This window comes from Procambarus clarkii, chromosome 54, assembly GCF_040958095.1.
Source record: "Procambarus clarkii isolate CNS0578487 chromosome 54, FALCON_Pclarkii_2.0, whole genome shotgun sequence".
Classification (NCBI taxonomy): domain Eukaryota; kingdom Metazoa; phylum Arthropoda; class Malacostraca; order Decapoda; family Cambaridae; genus Procambarus; species Procambarus clarkii.
Window position 1 is genome coordinate 24,727,449 of NC_091203.1, and position 22,184 is coordinate 24,749,632.

Below are 22,184 nucleotides of genomic sequence, written 5' to 3' on the forward strand. Positions count from 1 at the left end.
TGTTGGCTGGACGTCAGTTCGCTGGTGGAGTTTGCTAGTGTGGTCGTCATGTTAAACATGGCTAGTAAACAAAGCAGGAGCCAACCCAAATTTACGATAGAAGATGCCTTTGAGGAAGATCCCGATGACGCTATTCGCTTGTATGGTTCCACAAGTGAGCGTTCACCGTTGAAGCCGAAGGCCCGCGACGGAAATATTGGTGCAGAAGACGTGACAGTGAGGGTGGAGGGACCTCTGACTGGCGGCGGGGCGGCCAGCGGCGTCAAGGGACTCCTCGCTATACCCGATGTTGACGTGAGTCTTGTTAGTTTTTTCCGTTTTATAGTTCTTGAGGGTATTTGTATAGTCTAGGCCAGAACGAGCTAGTTATATCTTGGGGCCACATTCCTTTGCTCTCAGGTATCTTGAGCAAAACTGAAGGTCCTTGAGCTGATCTGCTCTATAGTCGTACTGATAATAATTTATTTTTAAGGACAAGTATATACATACAAAACTGGCCAAGCCAGTTTTAAGCCATACCATGTCATACATACTAGCTTAGTGCTCTCTTCTCATAATTACCTTCCTTGAAGTTATCTTGAGATGATTTCTGGGCTTAGCGTCCCCGTGGCCCGGTCCTCGACCAGGCCTCCTTTTTGTTACACCCCCCCCCCCCCGAGCCTCTCTGAGGGGGCCAGGTTCTGGCTCGTGGCCCACGGTAGGCATAGAACTTCAGGGACTGATGGCACCAAACTAATATGGCACATGTCGGCTTGATGGCTTCAGGAAGCCTCTGGGGGCTCGCTCAGAAAATGGCCTTTCATTACATTTAACGCTTTTTTTTTTTTTTGCATCATCTGTTACCATTTGCATTGCAGTCCTTGTGGCGCAGTGTTAAGACGCTCGTCCAGAGAGCGATTTGAGCAGGGTTCGTATTCTTGTCAGGGAGGATTGACTAGGCACCAATCCTCAACTGTACGCCTCTATTCATCCAGCAGTGAATTCGTACCTAGTTGTTAAACGATTTGGCGGGTCATATTCCAGGGAAAATTAAGATTAAGGACCTGCCATAAATGATTTGCATACTAGTGGCTTTACAAGAATGTAAGAACTTTTGTACACCTGTAAATATAAATAATTTTTATCATATTATCACAATACTTAAGGTCCTGTGATACAGGTCATTATTAGGTCCTATGATATGGGTCATTACAGTATTAGATCCTATATCTTGATAGGTCCACTTATAATTAGTATAGTATATGTCCATGTATGTGTCCATATTCCTTGGTTATTACTTTTTTCGCACGGTTAGGCGAATGGGAATAATTTGTGAGGAACTCGTATAGGGGTCACAAGCCTTAACCCTTAAACTGCGCATGGCGTATATATACGCCATGAGTAACATGTCCCACCGTGCGCATGGCGTATATATACGCCAAAGGGTGCCAGGCACGATTCAAACGTCCCGCGGTGTAAAGGGGTCACCCATACCGTAGCCAGGGGCGATTGTAAACAGACGCCATTTTGAAAAAAAATCCAGAGCAGGCCTCCTTTGTTTCACAGGCCTTAGTTAGTGGCCAGACACCATGGCGAGCGCATCACGACCCAGCGTGCGACCTCGCCCAGCGCTCCGCGCCGCGCAGTCCTTGACCGAAGACGAAATTGCAGATGAATTGTTCAAGGACGTTGATGAGTCTGATATTGACGACTCAGATATAGATGAAGATTATACCCAGCCAGAAGAAATCGAAACAACGGATAGTGAGGGGGAACATGTGGGTGCCACGAGGGTGAGGATGCCTCTCGAGGCTGCTACTCAACACCACTCAACACCACCCCGTGCCCAAGCACATCGTTCATCTATACCACTGCACGTTTATGATACGATTGACGAGTCTGAAACAAGTGAATCTTTCTCAGGCTTTAGTGATGAAGAGTTGGAGAATAGTGTTACCCCCAGTGCCAGTACAAGTTTCGCCGCATCAGCTGCCCGCCCAGCCAAGCGCCGCCGCATGGGACAATATGGCGACAATGAGGAACAAATTCCCTCATGTTCCACATCTTTTTCCTCATCTACCGTTCCTGCCCCTACTGTTACAATGCGTGCTTCAGCTCCTGGTCCCCGGATTCCTCGCCGTGGTGCAGCTAATGGCTCTCGGAAGGCAGCAGGTTTGTGTGTGTGGAGTGATGGGGAAGATTTTGTTCCACAAATTCCCGACTTTGATAACAGAGATGTGGGAATTACTGATCTTTTCCCCGATACTGGTGACGAAATGTGTGAAATGGACTTCTTTACTGCATATTTCGATGAGCCGCTAATGAAACACATTGTTCACGAAACGAACAGACTTGCGGATGATCTCATCGAAGGTGAGGAAGTTTCAGAATTTTCGCGACTACAGCGTTGGAAAGAGACAACTGTTGATGAGATGTATGTGTTTTTCGCAATTTGCATGTTGATGAAACATTGTGTGAAACACGTAATTTCAGATTATTGGAGCAAAGACAACTCTGTTCCAACACCATTGTTCGGGAAATATATGTCCCGAGACAGATTTCTGTTGATCCTACGGTGCATTCATTTTGCAAATAATGCTGACGAGACACAGGATGATAGGCTTTGGAGGGTGAGGCACGTGCTAAATGAACTGATTGGAAAGTTCCGAGATTACTACGTACCAGCTCAGAAGCTGGTTATTGATGAATCCCTGGTGCTTTTCAAAGGACGTGCTGCCTTCAAGCAGTATATTCCCTCAAAACGTCACCGATTTGGACTGAAATTCTTTGTGCTCTGTGACTGTGAATCAGGAATGGTGTTACACATGATACTTTATTCAGCCACAAATATAGATATTCCTGCTAATGACGAACATGGCTTCTCAGGTAGTGTGGTGAAGTCACTGCTTGCACCATATCTGAACAAGGGCCACATATTGTACACAGATAACTATTATACCAGTCCCTTGCTAACGAAATTCTTGCTGGATAATAAGACTGGAGTGTGTGGAACAGTAAAGCCAAAATGAAAGGAAATGCCTGTGTTTGATACTGCTATGCAAGTAGGTGACTGCGAGGTAAGAAAAAGTGGTGCAATGCTTTCAGTGCGGTGGAAAGACAGACGTGAAGTGAACATGTTGACCACCATTCACCCTGGTACAATGGTAGACAGTGGCAAGGTGAACAGAACAACAAAGCAAATAATATACAAGCCAGATTGTGTGATGGACTACAACATCAACATGCGTTTAGTTGATAAATGTGACATGATGGTGGGTGCTGTAGAGTGTGTACGTAAAACAGTGAAGTGGACAAAGAAAATGATTTTTCACCTTATTGATGTAACAATGCTGAACAGTTACAATATGTTTCTTGTGAAGACAGGTAGAAAACCATATTTCCGTTCGTTCAGTTTCCAAGTTGTGAAACAGTTGCTAGGTAAATTTGGCAAGGACACACCTGGTATACAAAGACCCATTCGAGACCCAATACTGAACCATGCTCCTGCACCCAGGCTCGCTTACAGGGAGGCCTTTCTGATACATCAAATCAAGAAATTACCACCAACTGGAGCTCGTGCAGCAGGCCAGCGTCGGTGTGTTGTGTGTTCCAGTACCAAATTGAGGCCACAGAAACGCAAATTGGTGTTGACATGGTGCGAAGCGTGTGCCGTCCCTCTGTGCCATATCGACTGTTTCGCACAGTATCACAGTTTCCTGGAGTACTAAATGTGTAATTCTTTGGTAAATAAATGTACATATCAAGTTTATTTTTGTGTTTACTGTATATTGAAAAAAACCCAAATACATTGAATATTTCCTGTAAATTATACCATTTTGGTGGGAATACTTGTGACACTAATATGTGAGCGCTTAGTGAGTTTATACCATTTTTATTATAATACAACGTCTATTGCTAATAATTGGAACAATACTAGCGAAAAAAATTGGAGTAAAATGACCCAAGAATACTGTAAATAATTCCGCGAAAATAAATTCGCGGCAACTCGGGCCGCGCGAGCGGCCATGAGTGACAGCTGGCTGACGCAGCACCCTTGAGCGCTCACAATCTGTGACATCATCGGCCAACTTCTCGGCTCAATTGTGTCATTGGTATGTATAATAGAATTTTTTTTATTATTTTTCCCGTGCTCAGGAGACTCAAATTAACATGTTTAGAAGACGAAAAAAAAAATTTTGAATTTTTTTTTTTCTTGCGCACAGGGGTGTAAATGTCCATATGACCCCTGAGCAGTGTAAGGGTTAAGGATTTGCGCCCAGTAAATCCTCCCCGGCCAGGATACGAACTCATGACAAAGCGCTCGCGGAACGCCAGGCGAGTGTCTTATCACTACACCACGGAGACTGTTAAAGTGCTTAAGTCACTGTTCGATTTCTTCAATCTCCCTGTTTAAATTATTCCTTCTTTGTATGGAAAGTTGTGTCTGCTTAACCCTTAAACTGCGCATGGCGTATATATACGCCCTGAGTAACATGTCCCATGGTGCGCATGGTGTATATATACACCATAGGGTGCCAAGCCTGATTCAAATGGCCCGCAGCTACACGGGGTTCACAGTAGCTTCCTCAGGGCTCTTGTAAACAGATGCCATTTTAAAAAAAAATCTTGGCCAATATTCTCAGGTGTGAGAGGCACAGTACTGTTGGAGCAATCAAGGCCGGCGCACGCAGCATGAGCGAACAACATTGCTGTTCAGCTTGTGACCACAGCATCGCCGAAAAATGTCAAAATAAATATATAATTGTTATTATTTAGCGATGACAATATTACAGATGACCCATGACTGTGATATAAATAACCAGGGTTGTGATAACAGCAGGATTGTTGTAATAATTAGCGCTGTGGGAGGAGTGATGCTGAGAGATGGAGGGAGACAGCATCGTTTACTGACTGTGTGGCTAGCTGTTATTGTTTGCATTCACCATACCAGGTCAGTGGTTCTCTATGGTGAACACAAATGTAGATACTTATATATAATGTGTGTATTAGTGTAATAACAACAAAAGGATTATGCTGGGAGGAGCCATATGGGTGACGGAGGTGACGTCGTCTGCACGATTTGTCTAGCTGTTTAGAGGGTGGCCACTATGCTCTTTGGGCGCACTACAAGCTTAGGTGTACAGTTACGGTGCATAAAACATGTAGATATTTATATATAATATGTGTATATAGGGTAATAACACTGCAAAAGGTATTGTTGGGGGAGAAAGTTTAGTGCGTGTGACCTTGAAAGAGTGAGGGAGCCGCCAGCCGCCATCTGTGTATAGCGACGACTCTTAGTGCCTGAACTAACTATATCAGCTTAGCTGTACAGTTGTGGTGAACAAAATATATACATACTTATATATAACGTCTGTATATAGTGTAATAACACCACAAACGGTATTGTTGGGGGAGAAAGTTTAGTGTGTGTGGCCTTGAAAGAGTGAGGGAGCCGCCAGCCGCCATCTGTGTATAGCTAAGACTCTTAGTGCCTGAACTAACTATATCAGCTTAGCTGTACAGTTGTAGTGAACAAAATATATACATACTTATATATAACGTCTGTATATAGTGTAATAACACCACAACTGGTATTGTTGGGGGAGAAAGTTTAGTGCGTGTGTTGAGGGAGTGGCAGCGAGTGGCTGGCTGGTGTGTGGCGGTAACTCTTCGTTGCTTTTCGACTCTCAATACCAACTTAGTGGTTCGTTATGGTGACCAAAACATGCAGATACTTATATATAACTTGTGTATAGAGTGTAATAGCAGCAAAACTATTTGTTTATTGTTTTATAAACATAATAATTGAATCACTAATATGCACATCATACTTTTGAGTATAGCGATTATTCACCACTTTTATTATATAAATATATTACAATACACACTATTGAATAATATTACTGCAAAAAAACTAAGAAAAAATCAATCGGAGACATTGAAACAATTAGGTAATAATATCTTTGTGGCAGCTCCCATCTGTCAGCGCGGGTGACACTGACCGGGTCTGACAACCACTCTGTCAACGCCCACTTTTTGCCAAACTTCCTCGGTCAATTGTGCCCAAAATATGTCGCCTACGATTTTTTTTATATTTTTTTCCATGCTCAGGGGACACAAATTAACATGTTTAGAAGACGAAAAAAATTTTTGAATTTTTTTTTTTTGCGCACAGGGGTGTAAATGTCCCAAGGACCCCTGAGCAGTGTAAGGGTTAAGCATTTCCGTTAATTTTTTCCTTTTTTTGTAGTGTTGTCTGCGTTCTCTTTCTACAGTAGACCTCTTTCTGGCTCTCCTCAAAGGAACATGTTTCAGACTGACTTCATATGCTTCAGAAGTCAGTTTTCTATTCCTTGTGTAGGATTTTTATTACTTAGAACATTTTTCCATTGAATGTTTGTAAGTTCCCTGTTTATTTTCTCCCAGTCTATCCTTTTATTATTAAAATTGAATTTATTGAATAACCCTTCTCGCATGTTGCTTCTCTTAGGCCTACTACCATTATTAATGTTAGTTTGCACTTCAATGAGTTTGTGGTCCGAGTACGTAGTGTCTGAGACAGTAATGTCTCTGATTAGCTCATCATTGTTCCTGAATATCGGGTCCAGCGTGTTTTCGTTCCTAGTTAGTTCTGTAATCTGCTGACTGAGCGAGAATTTGTCACAGAATCTCAGTAGTTCTCTGACCTGTGGTTGGTTATTATCAGGTTGATTTGCTGCAATAATCTTATTGTTTACTATTTTCCATTTTAAACTGGGTAGATTGAAGTCTCCAAGGAAGATATTATCTGGTACTGGGTTTGCTAGGTTATCAAGGATATTCTTTATTTGGTGGATCTGCTTAGTGAATTCCTCAACTGTTGCATCTGACAGTTTGTATATTAAAATAATTAGATTTATATTTTCTACCTTGATTCCAAGTACCTCTACCACCTTATTGGTTGAGTTCAGGAGATCTGTGCATGCCAGCTCCTCTTTTAATATACAGACCTACTCCTCCACTTGACCTAATTACTCAGTCACATCTATATAGATTATAATTTGGGATCCAGATTTCACTATCCATGTGGTCTTTTGTGTGGGTTTCTGTAAATGCACCAAACATTGAGTTTGATTCTATTAGGAGGCCATTTATGAACTTAACTTTATTTTTTATTTTGATTTTAGGCCTTATATGTTTGCAAATATGAATGATTTTCCATATTGCGTGTCACTTCTGGTAGGCTTTGGTAGTTCTCCTCCCTCTCCACCCATGTCCAGGGTGTGTTGTTTTGGTAGTGGTTTATCCAGTTTTGGTAGTAATGTGGTTGTGTACTCGCCTAATTGTACTCCCCTAATTGTGCTTGCGTGGGTTGAGCTCTGGCTCTTTGATCCCGCCTCTCAATCGTCAATCAACAGGTGTACAGGTTCCTGAGCCTATTGGGCTCTATCATATCTTGAATGTGGGCATCATGTCCCCCTAACTTTTCTGTCTTCCAGCGAAGTGAGGTTTAATTCCCATAGTCTCTCCTCGTAGCTCATACCTCTCACCTCGGGTACTAGTTTGGTGGCAAACCTTTGAACCTTTTCCAGTTTAGTCTTATCCTTGACTAGATATGGACTCCATGCTGGGGCTGCATACTCCAGGATTGGCCTGACATATGTGATATACAAAGTTCTGAATGATTCCTTACTCAAGTTTCTGAATGGCGTTCTTATGTTGGCCAGCCTGGCATATGCCGCTGATGTTATCCTCTTGATGTGGGCTGCAGGGGACAGGTCTGGCGTGATGTCATCCTCCAAGTCTTTTCTCTCTCTGACTCTTGAGGAATTTCATCTCCCAGATGATACCTAGTATCTGGCCTCGTGCTCGCTACACCTATCTTCATTACATTGCATTTGTTTGGGTTAAACTCTAATAACCATTTGTTCGACCATTCCTTCAGCTTGTTTAGGTCTTCTTGAAGGCTCAAGCAGTTCTCCTCTGTCTTAATCCTTCTCATAATTTTGGCATCGTCAGCAAACATTGAGAGAAATGAATCTATACCCTCCGGGAGATCATTTACATATATCAGAAACAAGATAGGACAGAGTACATAGTCCTGTGGGACTCCACTGGTGACTTCACGCCAATCTGAGGTCTCACCCCTCACCGTAACTCTCTGCTTCCTATTGCTTAGGTACTCCCTTATCCACTGGAGCACCTTACCAGCTACACCTGCCTGTCTCTCCAGCTTATGTACCAGCCTCTTATGCGGTACTGTGTCAAAGGCTTTCTGACAATCCAAGAAAATGCAGTCCGCCCAGCCTTCTCTTTCTTACTTAATCTTTGTCACCTGGTCGTAGAATTCTATTAAGCCAGTCAGGCAAGATTTACCCTCCCTGAACCCATGTTGATGGGTTGTCACAAAGTGCCTTCTCTCCAGATGTGTTACTAAGTTTTTTCTCACGATCTTCTCCATCACCTTGCATGGTATACAAGTCGAGGACACTGGCCTGTAGTTCAGTGCCTCTTGCCTGTCGCCCTTTTAGTATATTGGGACCACATTCTCCGTCTTCCATATTAACCATATATATATAATGTGTGTATATACCCATGTACATATGTGCTTAGTATTGTGGGAGGAGGAATTTTGGTGGGGGAGGAAATGAGATAGTGTCACTGTGTGTGGCAGCCACACTTGTTTTGCACACCATACTAGCTAAGTGGTTTGCTATGGTGAACGTATATGTACTTGAGTATATACAATGTGTGTATATAGTGTAATAACAACAACAGGATTATGTTGGGAGGAGCCATGTTGGTGAGGGAGGTGGCGTCGTAGTCGTAGCGCTGTCTGCTGGCTGCTGTGTGATTTCTCATACAGTGTATGGTGGCCACTGTGTTGTTTGGACACAATACCGGCTCACTTGCATAGATATGGTGAATAAAACATGTAGATACGTACACATAACGTCTGTAAGTAGTGTAATAAAAACAATAACAGTATGGTGGGAGGAGGAATGTTGGTGAGTAAGGTGTAAGGAGTAAGCTAGGTGTTGGAGGAGTGAGGAAGGGCTAGCTGGGTGTCGCAGCTCACACTTGCGGAGTTCTAAGTGTGTGTGATGGTAAATGTATATAGTGTGTGATAGTGTATAGTGTGTAAATATGTTGTAAATATACATAAATGAACATAAAACATTGCATATATGAGCGATATATGTGGACACATTGAATGTGTCCACATTCATCCAATGACATATAACACAGTGTCTTGAGACAGTACGGATGTTCTACTGCCCTAATATTGTGTACGTGTTCATTATACATAGGATTGGCAAGAAAACACAAAACAAATATATTAATAAATGTCTGCAAAAAGTTAAAAAAAAAAAAATTTGTGGCAACTCGCGCATGTTGAAACTGGTGGGCGACTGGCTTCAGGAGTCTACGTTACGGACGACCACCAAATCGTGATGTCACATGCCATTTTCTGGACCCCATTGTGGCCATAGTAAGAACAATTTTGATTTTTTTTTTCACATATGTGATCAGGGAAGGGTATTTTAACATTTTAAAAAGCAAAAAGAATTTTTTCCCGAGAATTTATTTCTCATGCACAGGGGGAGGTGCCGTATTTGGAAGGCGAGCAGCACAGTGGTTAAGAAACAAATCTGGCTAATGGGGTCGAGTGTGTTAGGGTTTTCGGAGTGAGCCCGTCCCTTTCCCTCCACCAACACACCTTCCCCACCACCGACACACCTTCCCCACCACCGACACACCTTCCCCACCACCGACACACCTTCCCCACCCATCCTACATCCCATATACACACACACACACTGCTTCAAGGTCACATAGTTCAACTCAACACCCATCCATCCCTCCCTCCCTTCCAGTTATCCATCCATCCATCCCTCCATCCATCTGTCCATCCCTCCATTCATCCCTCCATACATCCTACCATACATACATCCATCTGTCCATCCCTCCATTCATCCCTCCATACATCCTACCATACATACATCCATCTGTCCATCCCTCCATCCATTCCTCCATCCATCTGTCCATCCATCCCTCCATCCCTCCATACATCCTGTTTCCATCCATCCCTCCATCCCTGTTACCTAGCAGTAAAATAGGTACCTGGGGTGTTAGTCAGCTGTCACGGGCTGCTTCCTGGGGGTGGAGGCCTGGTCGAGGACCGGGCCGCGGGGACACTAAAGCCCCGAAATCATCTCAAGATCCTACCATCCCTCCCTCCATCCATTCCTCCATCCCTCCCTCCATCCATTCCTCCATCCATTCCTCCATCCCTCCCTCCATCCATTCTTCCATCCCTCCCTCCATCCCTCCCTCCATCCATTCCTCCATCTCTCCCTCCATCCATCCCTCCATCCATCCCTCCATCCATTCCTCCATCCATTCCTCCATCCCTCCCTCCATCCATTCCTCCATCCCTCCCTCCATCCATTCCTCCATCCCTCCCTCCATCCATTCCTCCATCCCTCCCTCCATCCATTCCTCCATCCCTCCCTCCATCCATTCCTCCATCCCTCCCTCCCTCCATCCCTCCCTCCATCCCTCCCTCCCTCCCTCCCTCCATCCATCCATCCATCCATCCATCCATCCATCCATCCATCCATCCATCCCTCCCTCCCTCCCTCCCTCCATTCCTGCACAAATATGTCCAAAGTCACAGAATGAATACTCCTGCTTCATGACAAATCAAAATAATGTGCCGTGAATCTGTGACGTCACAGGGTAGAAGGCAATAGATTGGTGGACCAAGTGGCTGTCTGTACAAAATATATCTTACCTGAATGTTACTTGAAACATTACAACACTTTACATCTTCAGAAATCCCGGAACTCCACATTTAACGATCTGGGTACAGCCCCAAATAGGCCATTAAATCAAGTGGATACTTACCTGTACAAAAATTTGCTTTACAACAGTTCCATTAAATCAGTTGCCACTTGATAAGATACGCAGTGAATTGGATCCAATTCATATACAGTACTGTAGAAAACTTGTCTTTCTGCTTGTATATTGGCATATTTCTGGGGGGTGCCCCCCCCCCTTCGGCTTCCCAGAGCTATTCGGGCTGATATGAATGTATTAGACCCCGGCATCAGTCAAGCGAATGGAGTGTTAGGCTTACCAGGGACTACGAGCTAGAACCTGGCCCCCCTCAGAGAGGCAAGAGGAGAAATGGCCTATAGAAACCCCCGTGTGGTTGCAAGCATTCTATATCTGCCATTGACCAGGTTAGGTACCCAGAAAGGTAGGCACCTCAAAACAAAACAAACCCTGTCTGGTTAAAAATTGGCTACCGAAAGCTGAACTATTGGACAGAACTCCCCAAACAAAAAATGACCAAACGAGCATAACGTCACAACCGTCACCACACCGCCATCTGCGCAGCTCCCCCCTTCCCGGGAGGTGGAAGGGGGGAGCCCCAGACTCCTGCACCAACTATCCAAACCCCTTGTTCTGTACACACATAAATCAGAATAACATTATGTATCAAATAAGAAATCCACAAGGGCCGTGATAAGGGTTCAAACCTATGCACAGGATGTTCCCAGATGCGCCTTGGTCAACTGTGCCATGACATGGTCAAAATAGTTGCAACCTGGAGTGGAGTGCATTTGTTCCCTAGTTCTGTGGCTAATGTGAGACCTGGCGGTCGTGAGACTGGCTTCAGACTTGTTTTAGTGCTGTGGCTTGTGGTGTGGTCCTGTCTGTTGGTGCGAGCCAGGAGTATTTTCATCAGTACTCGGGCTGCATGCGCCTAGAGTTCTCTTCCCTACGTGTCCTGTAAGTACAGCCCTTGTGGCTAGGGGTTCTTTTCCACAAGTTGCTCGGGATCTACCTCCGCCGTGGTCTTTTGCTGTTTGCTGTGGTCCTTGGTGCTTTGGGGCTGGTCTCTTTGGGTGACTCGTCTACTGAGTTCTCGGGGTTTGGCTCTTCTGCCGGACGTACGGGCTGAGGTGGTGGACCTCTTCACGTCGGTATGGTCGCGGTGTCTCCCATTATATGTGGCGCCCTACCCCGACTGCGAGGCTGTCGGGGTCGATGCCTTCAGGCAGGACGGGTCGAGGTGGGGTTATCTGTACCTCTTTTTTTCCCATTTCTGCTGTTGCTCCAGGTCTTAGCTCACTTGGAGACCTACCAAGGGAGAGTAGTCCTGTTGGCCCCTTGGTAGCCGGTCCAGCCTTCGTTTCAGGTGCTGCTTGCTTGGTGTCTGAGCCCAGGAATCTTCCCGTGGCTTCGCCTCTTTCAGCAGATTGAACCAGTCCATTACATAGCTGGTTCTATCTTCTCCTCAGGTCTTCGTGTCTGGTCTTTCTGGCACGAGTTTATCACCATTTGTATGGTGAGCAAGTAGCTTCGTTGACGGTGTCCCACCTGTGTGCTTCGTCTTGGCAGCAGTATGAAGTTTCCTTTTGCTCCTTTCATTATTTCTTGTCCCTCCATAGGTTCTCTTCTATTTTGGATCGGGTTGTCTTGTGCTTCCTTTCCTGGTTGTTTCAGGACAGTCATCTTATGCCAAATACTGTTGCTTCGTATTGTGCGGCACTGGTGGAGCCGCTTCAGCTTGCATTCGGGGTGGATGTAGTTACTTCTGCTCTGTTCCGCAAGCTGTCTCATGCGTTGTTTCGCCTCCTGCCTGCTCATGTGCCGCCTGAGCCTTTCTGGTCGTTAGACCGGGTGCTCTCTTTTCTCTCTTCTCAGTTTGTTGTGGCCCTTCGGTTCAAGATTGTTTTGCGAAAGTTCTTGTTGGTATTGGCCTTTGGGGGTCAGGTTGGGGAGCTTCAAAATCTTCTCCAGTGCAGAGGTTTTTCCTCTTTTGGCCCTGGTGGTAAGTTTGTTCGGAGTGCATCATGTTTTGTGTCCGGTTGCAACTCTTCGCAGTTACCTGCGCACCACGGCCTTGGTGGCCGGGGCCGTACTTTGGGTTGACTCGGTTTACCCTTCTTCCCTGTTCCAGGGATTGGGTCTCCTGGGTCGTCCACAGAATTATTCGGTCCAGCCAGCCTGCAGTCTATGCTCTTGCCCATGACGTTTGTAAGTTTGCTGCTTTGGTTGCCATCTTTGGTAACACGTCTTGGGCTGACATTCGGGCACGGAGTTTTTGAAGGTCGAACATGGTTTTGGCCGCTCGCTACCTAATCAATGTTCCTAGCCTTAGTCGGGCATGTGTTGTATTGGGTCGGTAGTTGCGTCCAGTTGTCTCGCCTTCAAGTTGAGGAGCGAGTGGCGATCACCTCCCGAGTAAGTCCCTCTTGTTTTTATCTTTGGTGAAGTAAATCGGGCGCCTGACAGCTGAGCGGACAGCGCTTTGGATTCGTAAGCCTGAGGTTCCGGGTTCGATCCCCGATGGAGGCGGAGACAAATGGGCAAAAAGTTTTTCTCCCTGCTGCCCCTATTACCTAGCAGTAGATAGGTACCTGGGAGTTAGACAGCTGCTACGGGCTGCTTCCTGGGTGGAAGGGGGGTGTAACAAAAAGGAGGCCTGGTCGAGGACCGGGTCGCGGGGACGCTAAGCCCTGAAATCATCTCAAGATAATCTCAAGACAAGTAGCTCCGGGGAGCCGAAGGGGCTCCCCCTAGAAAACCAATGATTAATGTAATGAAATACCATTTTCTGGGTGAGACTCGGAGGCTCCCTGGTAACCCTCCCTCCCTCCGATCAGTGGTTTTCGCATGTTTTAACATCCAGCCTCAGAACTAGGGGTTAGGATAGCCGGTGCTGGGGTCTGGGGCTACCCCCTTCCCCCTCCCAGGGAGGGGGATAGCTGCACAGACGGCAGCACGGTGACGGTTGTGATGTCTTGCTAGTTTTTAGTTTGGGAAGTTCTGTCCAATAGTTTGGCTTTTGGTAGTAATTTTTTAACCAGATAGGGTTTGTTTTGGGGTGCCTGCCATTCTGGGTGCCTGACCCAGTCAATGGTAGGTATAGAATGCTTCCAACCACACGGGGATATCTATAGGCCATTGCTCCTCATGCCTCTCTGAAGAGGGGGCCAGGTTCTGGCTCGTGCTCCCCGGTAGGCCTAGAACTCCATTCGCTTGACTGATGCCAGGGTCTAATACATTCATATCAGCCCGGATAGCTCCGGGGATCCTCCGGGCCTTGCCCAGAAAATGTCATTTCATTACATTCAACGCTGATTTTTTATATACATTATAATTAACTACCGGTAAGATTACTTTGTGAATTGCATACTTGCAATTCATAAAGTAATCATTCAGTATAGCCATTAAACCAGAATGGCCATTCTGGTTTAATACTTTTTTTTTTTTTATTATTATTTGATTAGAAGAATGTGCAGAATAGCTCATGATGTAAAATTCATGAATCATTAAAATAAATGCTAATTAAGGTGTATGCCTGTTTGTCTTACAGGCAATATCTCGTGACAGTGACTCTCTAATACCTGGAGATTGCGGAAGCAACTTCTCAGAATCTCCACGATGGTGGTTTCTTCATCCAAAAGTTCGTGAAAAGTGGAGAATAGTTGCTGGAGCCTTCACCCTTCTCATTATGGGCATAAGTTAGTTTTAAGTTGTGATTATATAGTTTTAAGATTATCAGTAGATAAAAAACTAGATATGACCCAAGTCTTTATTTAACTACCGTTGATGACTGAATTGATCAATATATTATTACCTACTATAGGGATGCCCAATCTCGATTAAATGGCTGTACAACAGGCCTTAGCAATATCTACCAAAGAACTATGCAAACTGTAAATAGAGTTGAAAATATAATAATAATCTGTACAAAAAGTTTACACAAGTGTTCATTGTTAATTTTGTTTTCTTTGCAGTATTACTCATTACTGGTATAGTCGTAGAAGCAATTCCGCTCGAGAGCCTATCTGGTCCAGTTTTCATCATTGCCGGTCTCATATGCTTCATCCCAGGCGCATACCATGTAGTTTATGTTCTACTAGCAGTATGGGGTAGAAGGGGTTATGACTTTTATAATCTTCCACTTTTCAACTAATGCTTATTGGATGGTAAGGAATGCAGTTAGTAAGTCCTAACTTCCAGTATCGGCCTGTAAGCTTGAATTATTATAGTACTATACAGTATATTAAAACCATAAAAAGACATTGGAAATATTTTCACATAAGGTACATAATCGAGTAGAAGTCACAATATTAAGGTGCAGTCATACTGATATGACTGAAATTAATGTACTGTATATTCATATACACTAGTAGAGTATTTGCATTTGAAAACATCTATATTTTTTTATTTTCAGATAACAGGCCTTTTTTTTTTTATTGATAAACCAGGTTGCATTTGCGAGGCATTATTGTTTTTATTTCATTTTTGTACAAGTAAGATCTAGCACACTACAGTGCTCTGTACTGTTTGATCAGTGTGTTCAGACATAAAGAGTAATATGTACTACTGTGTGTAACGTTTGCGGCAATATTTAATATACAGGCAGTTCCCATTTTACGAACAAGTTACATTCTGGACCGTGTTTGTAAAGCATTTGTTCGGAACACAGATTGTGATTTTCCATAGGTGCAAAGCTATAAAGGAAAGATGCGTTTCCAGGCTACCAAAACTTATCAAATTCAAAATTTTTCAAGGTAATTCAAAATTCAAAAGTTCAAGGTAAACATTATTTACCGTGAACCTGTTTGTCAAAGTTAGCTGTTTTTGAAGAGCGAAGTGGTACAATTATATGAATAAATAAATAAATAAAAATACATGTGCACTGTATTGGTGGAACGTCATTTTGTAATTGGCCTCACGAGTAAACGTCTCCCCACCCTCCTATCTCCAGCCCAGGAGCCCCACCTCACTAACAGAGTAAACACATCGTGGTCATGGCCAACACAAATCATGTTTTGTGTGGGGTCTTAGAGGACTTGAGGCCACTAGGTATTGGGAGTGTATCTCTCACACCCAGGCACCCACCCACACACCCCCTACAACCCCCATGAACCTTCCTCCCCCATTGCACCCTTCCTGCCAGGAACTCCCAACCCATACTGTTGTATGGGTTGTACTCCAACCCAAGTACTGGTTGTACTGGTACAACCCAAGCTGTACTCCATGTTGCTGACAGGAAATTCAAAGGGTTGCTCCAGCGAGTTAGTACAATGATTTTATGCATGATAGGGGTACATAGAGACCTGGGTGAATGTTCATGTGGACGAATGTTCGTGAGGTGAATGTTCGTAAAACGGGAACTCCAATGTATATCTTAAATGGATATCTGCACATGCAGTATATCATGCAGGCATTGTACATATAGCAGGTAATTTATAACAAAACAACAGACTTTAAAAACCATAGTCACACAGCATTTAAAGGAAGGTTTTATGTACATGTTATTTAGAAATGGATAATAATGAGTAAATATGAAACGTGCCGTCGATTGTAACATGCAGTCGATTGTGACAAAAAATTACTCGCCGACCTTAGCAATGCCTGCCTTATTCAGCATTTTGTTGTGGAAAAGCAACTTGTTAGTAGCTAATAAGTGATAATAAAATGAAGACTGACAATTAAAGGTTCTCAGAAATGAGTATTGGTTATGTGCCTTCCTTTAGTTTGTTCTAGGGAAATATTTGTATGAATCTCCAATAGCCAGAGTGTTAGACATAGGTACCGAGAGAGAGAATAATGGTTGTCGTCTTCATTCTTTCTTCAGATTATGATAATGCAGTATTATAATTTTGTGTAAATTCTTAAGGATTATCACTCTACCAACTTCTTGATGATGATAGTCTCTAATTTAATCAATTATCGAATCATCTTGCAACACTTACGTTGCATGAATCATAAGTGTTTATGCTCGTGCTGTTTATTGAAATGTTTTAAATTATTTTTGCATGTGTTTATTTGGTAGTACAGTACAGTATATATACAGTATATATATATTTATTTGTCAAATCCCTCGTGTACTCTAATTTTTATATCGGGTTTATGTTATGTGCTGAAGTACGTATGTGTGATATAAAATATAGTATTTCATAATCAAAGTGTTGCTATATATTTTTTATGTAAATTTTATATCAAGGTCCAGCTCAGTAGGAAAGTGAAATGTTTAAAAAATTAGTTTAGATAGTTTTTTAATTACTTCAGTACATTGCTGGATCATATTTTCATAGTCGGACATTCTGATGATAAAACACATTACACAGGTGATCCTTTTCACTCGGTGTATTGTCACAGGATTCGTTCATAATAGTAGACGGTAATATTCCTTGAACTGAAATACAATAATACTGTATATATATAAAAGGGGAAATTTGTATGAAGAGATCTTATTATATTTTAATACCAGGGAATTATAGCATATGTTCCATTAGTCTTATTAGAGTTGGTGCAGCTCTGTGCTGAAGGTGGGTAACTATTTTAACCAAATCCAAAAGAAGAAATAAATCCCTGAAAAGTATTTGTATGGCCCGTTCCTCTTTTATGATATTATGCTAGTCTTGGGGGGGGGGGGGGGGGGGGACAGAAAGAGGTTATATTGTGTGTGTATATATATCAAATGCATTTCAGTTGCCTCTTGCAATTAGGGCAAAGGTTCTTACATTGAATCTCGTAATTATTTTTTTTTATTCTGCAGAATATTATAGTGTTCTGCATTATATTATATAATATAATGTATTATAATAATATAGTCTAGGAATCTCTCTAATGCTTTTTTATTTTAACTTTTGAAGTATTTTTCTGATGTAAATTTCTTGTGATAGTTATTATCTAAATCTTATACTCCAGCATTGTTTACCATTGTGCCAAGTATGTTTCCTAAGTGATGTTTTGTTTAAGATGCACTCTTACTACTTAAAGTTTTTAGTTTAGACAATCTTTGCTCAAGTATCACACTTTAACAAATGTTAATAGTTCATTTTGTCAGGGATGGGAAGCCTGTGTGTATACTGGGTGTATACTTCAAGCTTATTTGTTGACCAGACCACACACTAGATGGTGAAGGGACGACGACGTTTCGGTCCATCCTGGACCATTCTCAAGTCGATTGTCTTGAGAATGGTCCAGGACGGAACGAAACGTCGTCGTCCCTTCATCTTCTAGTGTGTGGTCTGGTCAACTTACTTTAGCTACGTTATTGTGACTCATCGCCTGCTTTAGGCTTATATTGAGGTCCTCTTTAGGTCAGAGTAAGGGGAACATCTGTGGAGAGGATGGATAAGACCATATTGAAGAGACTTGTAGCTTTTTCATAATACTTTTCATATTTAGTAGTGTTTGGAAATCTAGTACCACATGATATCAAAATACTCACACCAGTATCTCATTCATTACATAGACTAAGTGTTAAGCTTTTTACAAATTAATTTTTTTTTTAAAGCCATTCACTTAAGCCTTGTTTCAAATCAGTCCTGTTTACAATATTTATTTTTCTGAGGAAGCCCCTTGGTGGCTTCCTGACAATATCTTGCTAAGATAGTTCCATGCTAAAAGATAACAACAGTTGCAGAAGTCCTGCTTGGTCTACAAAAGACCATAGTCAGAACCTGGCCCCACCTCACAGGTGTAGGGAACAAGTGACAATTTGCCTCCCCACCAGGAAAGCATCCAGAAAGTCATTGAAGCTTTACAGACAACTGTGGGTTCACAGAAGAAAACTGCCCAAAACTCTGTAAATGATGCACATTGAACAAGAGATTCAGGGGGCATTCTTTTAGTAGTGCTGGGGTTCGCTTGCTTGTTTATACGGCATGCCATGGTCGCCATTTGTAGTCTATTTGTTTTGGCTGCATTTGGTGACTGTTTTTCTGGTAAATGGCTCTAGTACTTGGGATTTCTATTTGGTTAGCTACCTTCAGATCCTAATTAATCCCTTGTGGGGTCTTTGACATAATCTGTTATGGATTGGCCTGATGAGCTTTCACTCACCGAGTGCAAGCATGAAGGGCATTCATCGTTTTTACTACCTGACAATGATTCTATCTGCCTCCTCCATGCTGCCTGCTGTATCGGCGACACCTATGATCCCGAGTCTTTTGAGGTTTGGTCTCACTGAGTCTCGGCCCTAATTCAGCTTTGAGTTTGGAACCTTTCCAGGCAGCTGCCGTTTTCTTAGGGTTCAGCATTTGCGGCATATTGATCGTCCAGATGCCCCGCAGATAGCCCATATGGTGTTTAAGGACCTGGAATTTGAGGAGTTGGTGACCTTGATCTGAACCAAGTCTGTATCTTCTCTTCCTTCCTCTGTGGGTGTGGTTCATCCTGCTTCTGACCCCCCCTCCCTCTGCTTCCTGGTTCTGGCTCCTAAGCATCTGAGCCAGGTCAAGTTTTGCTCGGGGTGTAGCTCTGCATTCTTTAAGGTGGTCCCATCCACTTTGATGGCAGAGGCAGCTGAGTCTTTAGGCCCCACTGGAGTTTAAGGACATTTGCCTTTTCAACCCTCCTTTTTCCCGACCCTCCAAACCTCCTTGGAAGGATTCTTTTCTGTTGCAGGTGTTAAGTGAAGACTTTGACTGCTGCTATTGGTCAAGATTCTTGGGTGGATCTGATTCCCAGGCTGTTGCACTAAGAGTTGTTCTTCATCTTGACATCACAATTACTGTACTTGTCACGGGAAGATGGTTCTGCTTGTGGTTTGCACTGACCATTCATGGTTCATCCCTTTTGATGCAGCCATGGAGGACATCTGGCTCGTATCGGTTTGATCCACTGGTGTGGGAAATATTCACCATTCCATTAGACAATAGATTATTTATAGTCCACAGGGCATGAACCTTCCCATGGCAACCACTAGCTAGTCTACCCAACCATGATGTCATTTAAACGTCATGACAACTAACTTTAAATGTATCCACTTAACTTCTACTCTTGTGAGTATGATTCATTGATATAATATTGTTTCTAAAATATATCCTAATTCAGGTATTTAGGTATTAGCCAGATTAGAATATATTTGTTTAAATGTTGATAATAAAATGTAACTAATCGGCATCCCCTCCCCCACTCCAGTAGGAGGGAAGACTCGATTCCCTCACAAGAAAAAAAACTTGCATGTGATCCTCCATTAATGGACACTTCTGATCATCACTTGGAATCACAATATGCTTAAGTTGTCTTAAGATCATACTGAATTGTGAATTGCAATATAAAATAAGTGTCCAATGAAATACTAGAGATTTACTTAGCAGCCGGCCACGATGCCTCATAGTCATCACAGTTCATCAAGACACAAATTGTGCCTAGCTCAAAGGTGAGCCAATTGAGCCTGGACAATACAGAAGCAGACTCGGGCACCCGGAGTCCAATACAGTATTTAAATTTACCATTTCTGATAGGATTTTATGCCACTATTTCCCTCTCTTGATTATGGTTTACAGAATGAGTTTTAAAACCAATTAAATGTTTGTATTAAATCTTAATGTGAGAATAGTATTATTAATACTGTACTGATCACATATCGCCTATCATTTGAAATATTTTACTTGTATGATCATATATATCATATCGTTTTAAAGTATTTTATTAGTATGATCATATATAGCCTATCAATTGAAATATTTAAAGAATAAGAGTTGTTTTAGTTTTGATATTTTGATTACCTAAATCTTTAATTACTGTATTATTATTTAGTGTTATGCTGTAGACAATTGTTACCAACAAGTAATTAAGTTAGGCCAAGATAAGGAAATAATTAATCAGTGCTCATTAATTAATTAATTAATTATTTAATTAATTAATCTGTTGTTTACAGTAGAAACTTGTAGTTAGCGTACTTCCAAAGGAGTTTAAATCCCACAGACTAAGTCCTTGAATTATTGTAGAAGTAAATTAGAAGTAGAAGCATCCTTCAAATTAGAAGTAGAGTTTTATAAAATTTCCCCACAATTGGTTCTGCCTTGGTGGATGCCGTGTAGGTTGAACCTGTTTCTATGGTTCCCTGTTTCAAGATTCGCATTTACCCGATTTAATATCTCGGGGAGATATTAGTATTCGAACAGCCTTAAGCTGGTCTAGCCAACTAAAGGATAACCCTCGTTCCCATGACATTTGGAAATTTACTGCTCTCTCAGTTGTATATGCTAATATGTCTTGGGCTGATACATGGATTTGGATGTGGAGGCTTTAGCAGTTGAACAGGGTCCTGGCAGCCAGGTATCTTGTCAATGTTTCTCCTCGCCATCGGCCTTGGCTTGTGCATGTCCCGTGTTTTCTTCTTCGTTGTGATGTCTGCAGTGCTCCCCTCCCTTGTTAGTCTCCTTGTTTTCTTTCTCCACGGGTAGATAGTTTTAGGGGTCCCACAAGGGGGGGTCCCACCAGAAAACCAATGTTGAATGTAATGAAATGCCAATTTCTGGGTGAGCCCGGTGGCTCCCAACCACTTGGGCTGGACGGTAGAGCGCCGGTTTTGCTTCGTGCAGGTCGGTGTTCAATCCCTGACCGTCCAAGTGGTTGGGGACCATTCCTTACCCCCCCCGTCCCATCCCATATCCTTAGCCTGACACCTTGCCAGTGCCATATAGTTGTAATGGCTTGGCTCTTTTCCCCTGACAGTTCCCCTTTTAGTGGCTCCCTGACACCCTCCCTTTCCCAGGGGGTCAATGGGGGCTTTTTCCATTATCATATAACTGAGGATGGAGCAGTCACCCTCGGTTCACTCATTACAATTAATTAATGGGAATTTTGTTAAATTTTTACATAAATTTTAAACAAAATATGGAAAATAAAATATACAATTGTATGCACCTTGATAATTTAATCATTCTGTCTATAGCATGTAGGGAAATACAATTCTGTTATGTATAAGAGCAACAATTCTTATACAATTCTTGAGAGGCGAGATTGTACAAAACACCGAGGAAAGAAAAAATGTCATTACACAAAGACAAACGCACACAATTTTATATATATATATATATAATATATAATAATACAGTATACATAAATAAATAATATACCCTATATGTAAATAATTTAAATGTATACCCTTGTATAGGCAGGAAAAGGGAAGATGAGGTTTTAAGGTCATATGTCACCTTCCACATGTGTGTGTGTTATTGATTAGTCATCTTAGTAATATGACTTACAACCAAAATAACATTTTATTGTTTTCCTACTTCACATGTCACCTGTTTCCAGCCTATATATTCAAGTGTTGTATTGAATTGATTTTGCTTTTGAAGATGTGTTGATTAATACAAGAATACTCAAGTAATTTCTTGTTTAATTTTCCCCTCATGGTTATACATTTTCACGTTATTCATTACATG

At 42.5% G+C, this 22,184-nt stretch overlaps 1 protein-coding gene across 1 annotated transcript; it reads left to right on the forward strand.

The window, feature by feature from the left end:
* On the forward strand, positions 1 to 17,431 carry LOC123771309 (transmembrane protein 134). The gene is made up of 3 exons (XM_045763794.2): positions 1 to 294; positions 14,357 to 14,504; positions 14,781 to 17,431. Exons 1-3 carry the CDS (start codon positions 49 to 51, stop codon positions 14,957 to 14,959), a joined length of 573 nt encoding a protein of 190 aa, XP_045619750.1. The 5' UTR covers positions 1 to 48; the 3' UTR covers positions 14,960 to 17,431.
* Positions 17,432 to 22,184: the final 4,753 nt, after the last annotated feature.

Excerpts from the sequence above, each read along its gene's own strand:
- LOC123771309 (XM_045763794.2), top strand. The coding sequence starts at position 49 with ATGTTAAACATGGCTAGTAAACAAAGCAGGAGCCAACCCAAATTTACG. Across the intron at positions 295-14,356 it reads TCGCTATACCCGATGTTGAC|GCAATATCTCGTGACAGTGA; the intron begins GTGAGTCTTGTT and ends TTTGTCTTACAG. Across the intron at positions 14,505-14,780 it reads CCTTCTCATTATGGGCATAA|TATTACTCATTACTGGTATA; the intron begins GTTAGTTTTAAG and ends TTTTCTTTGCAG.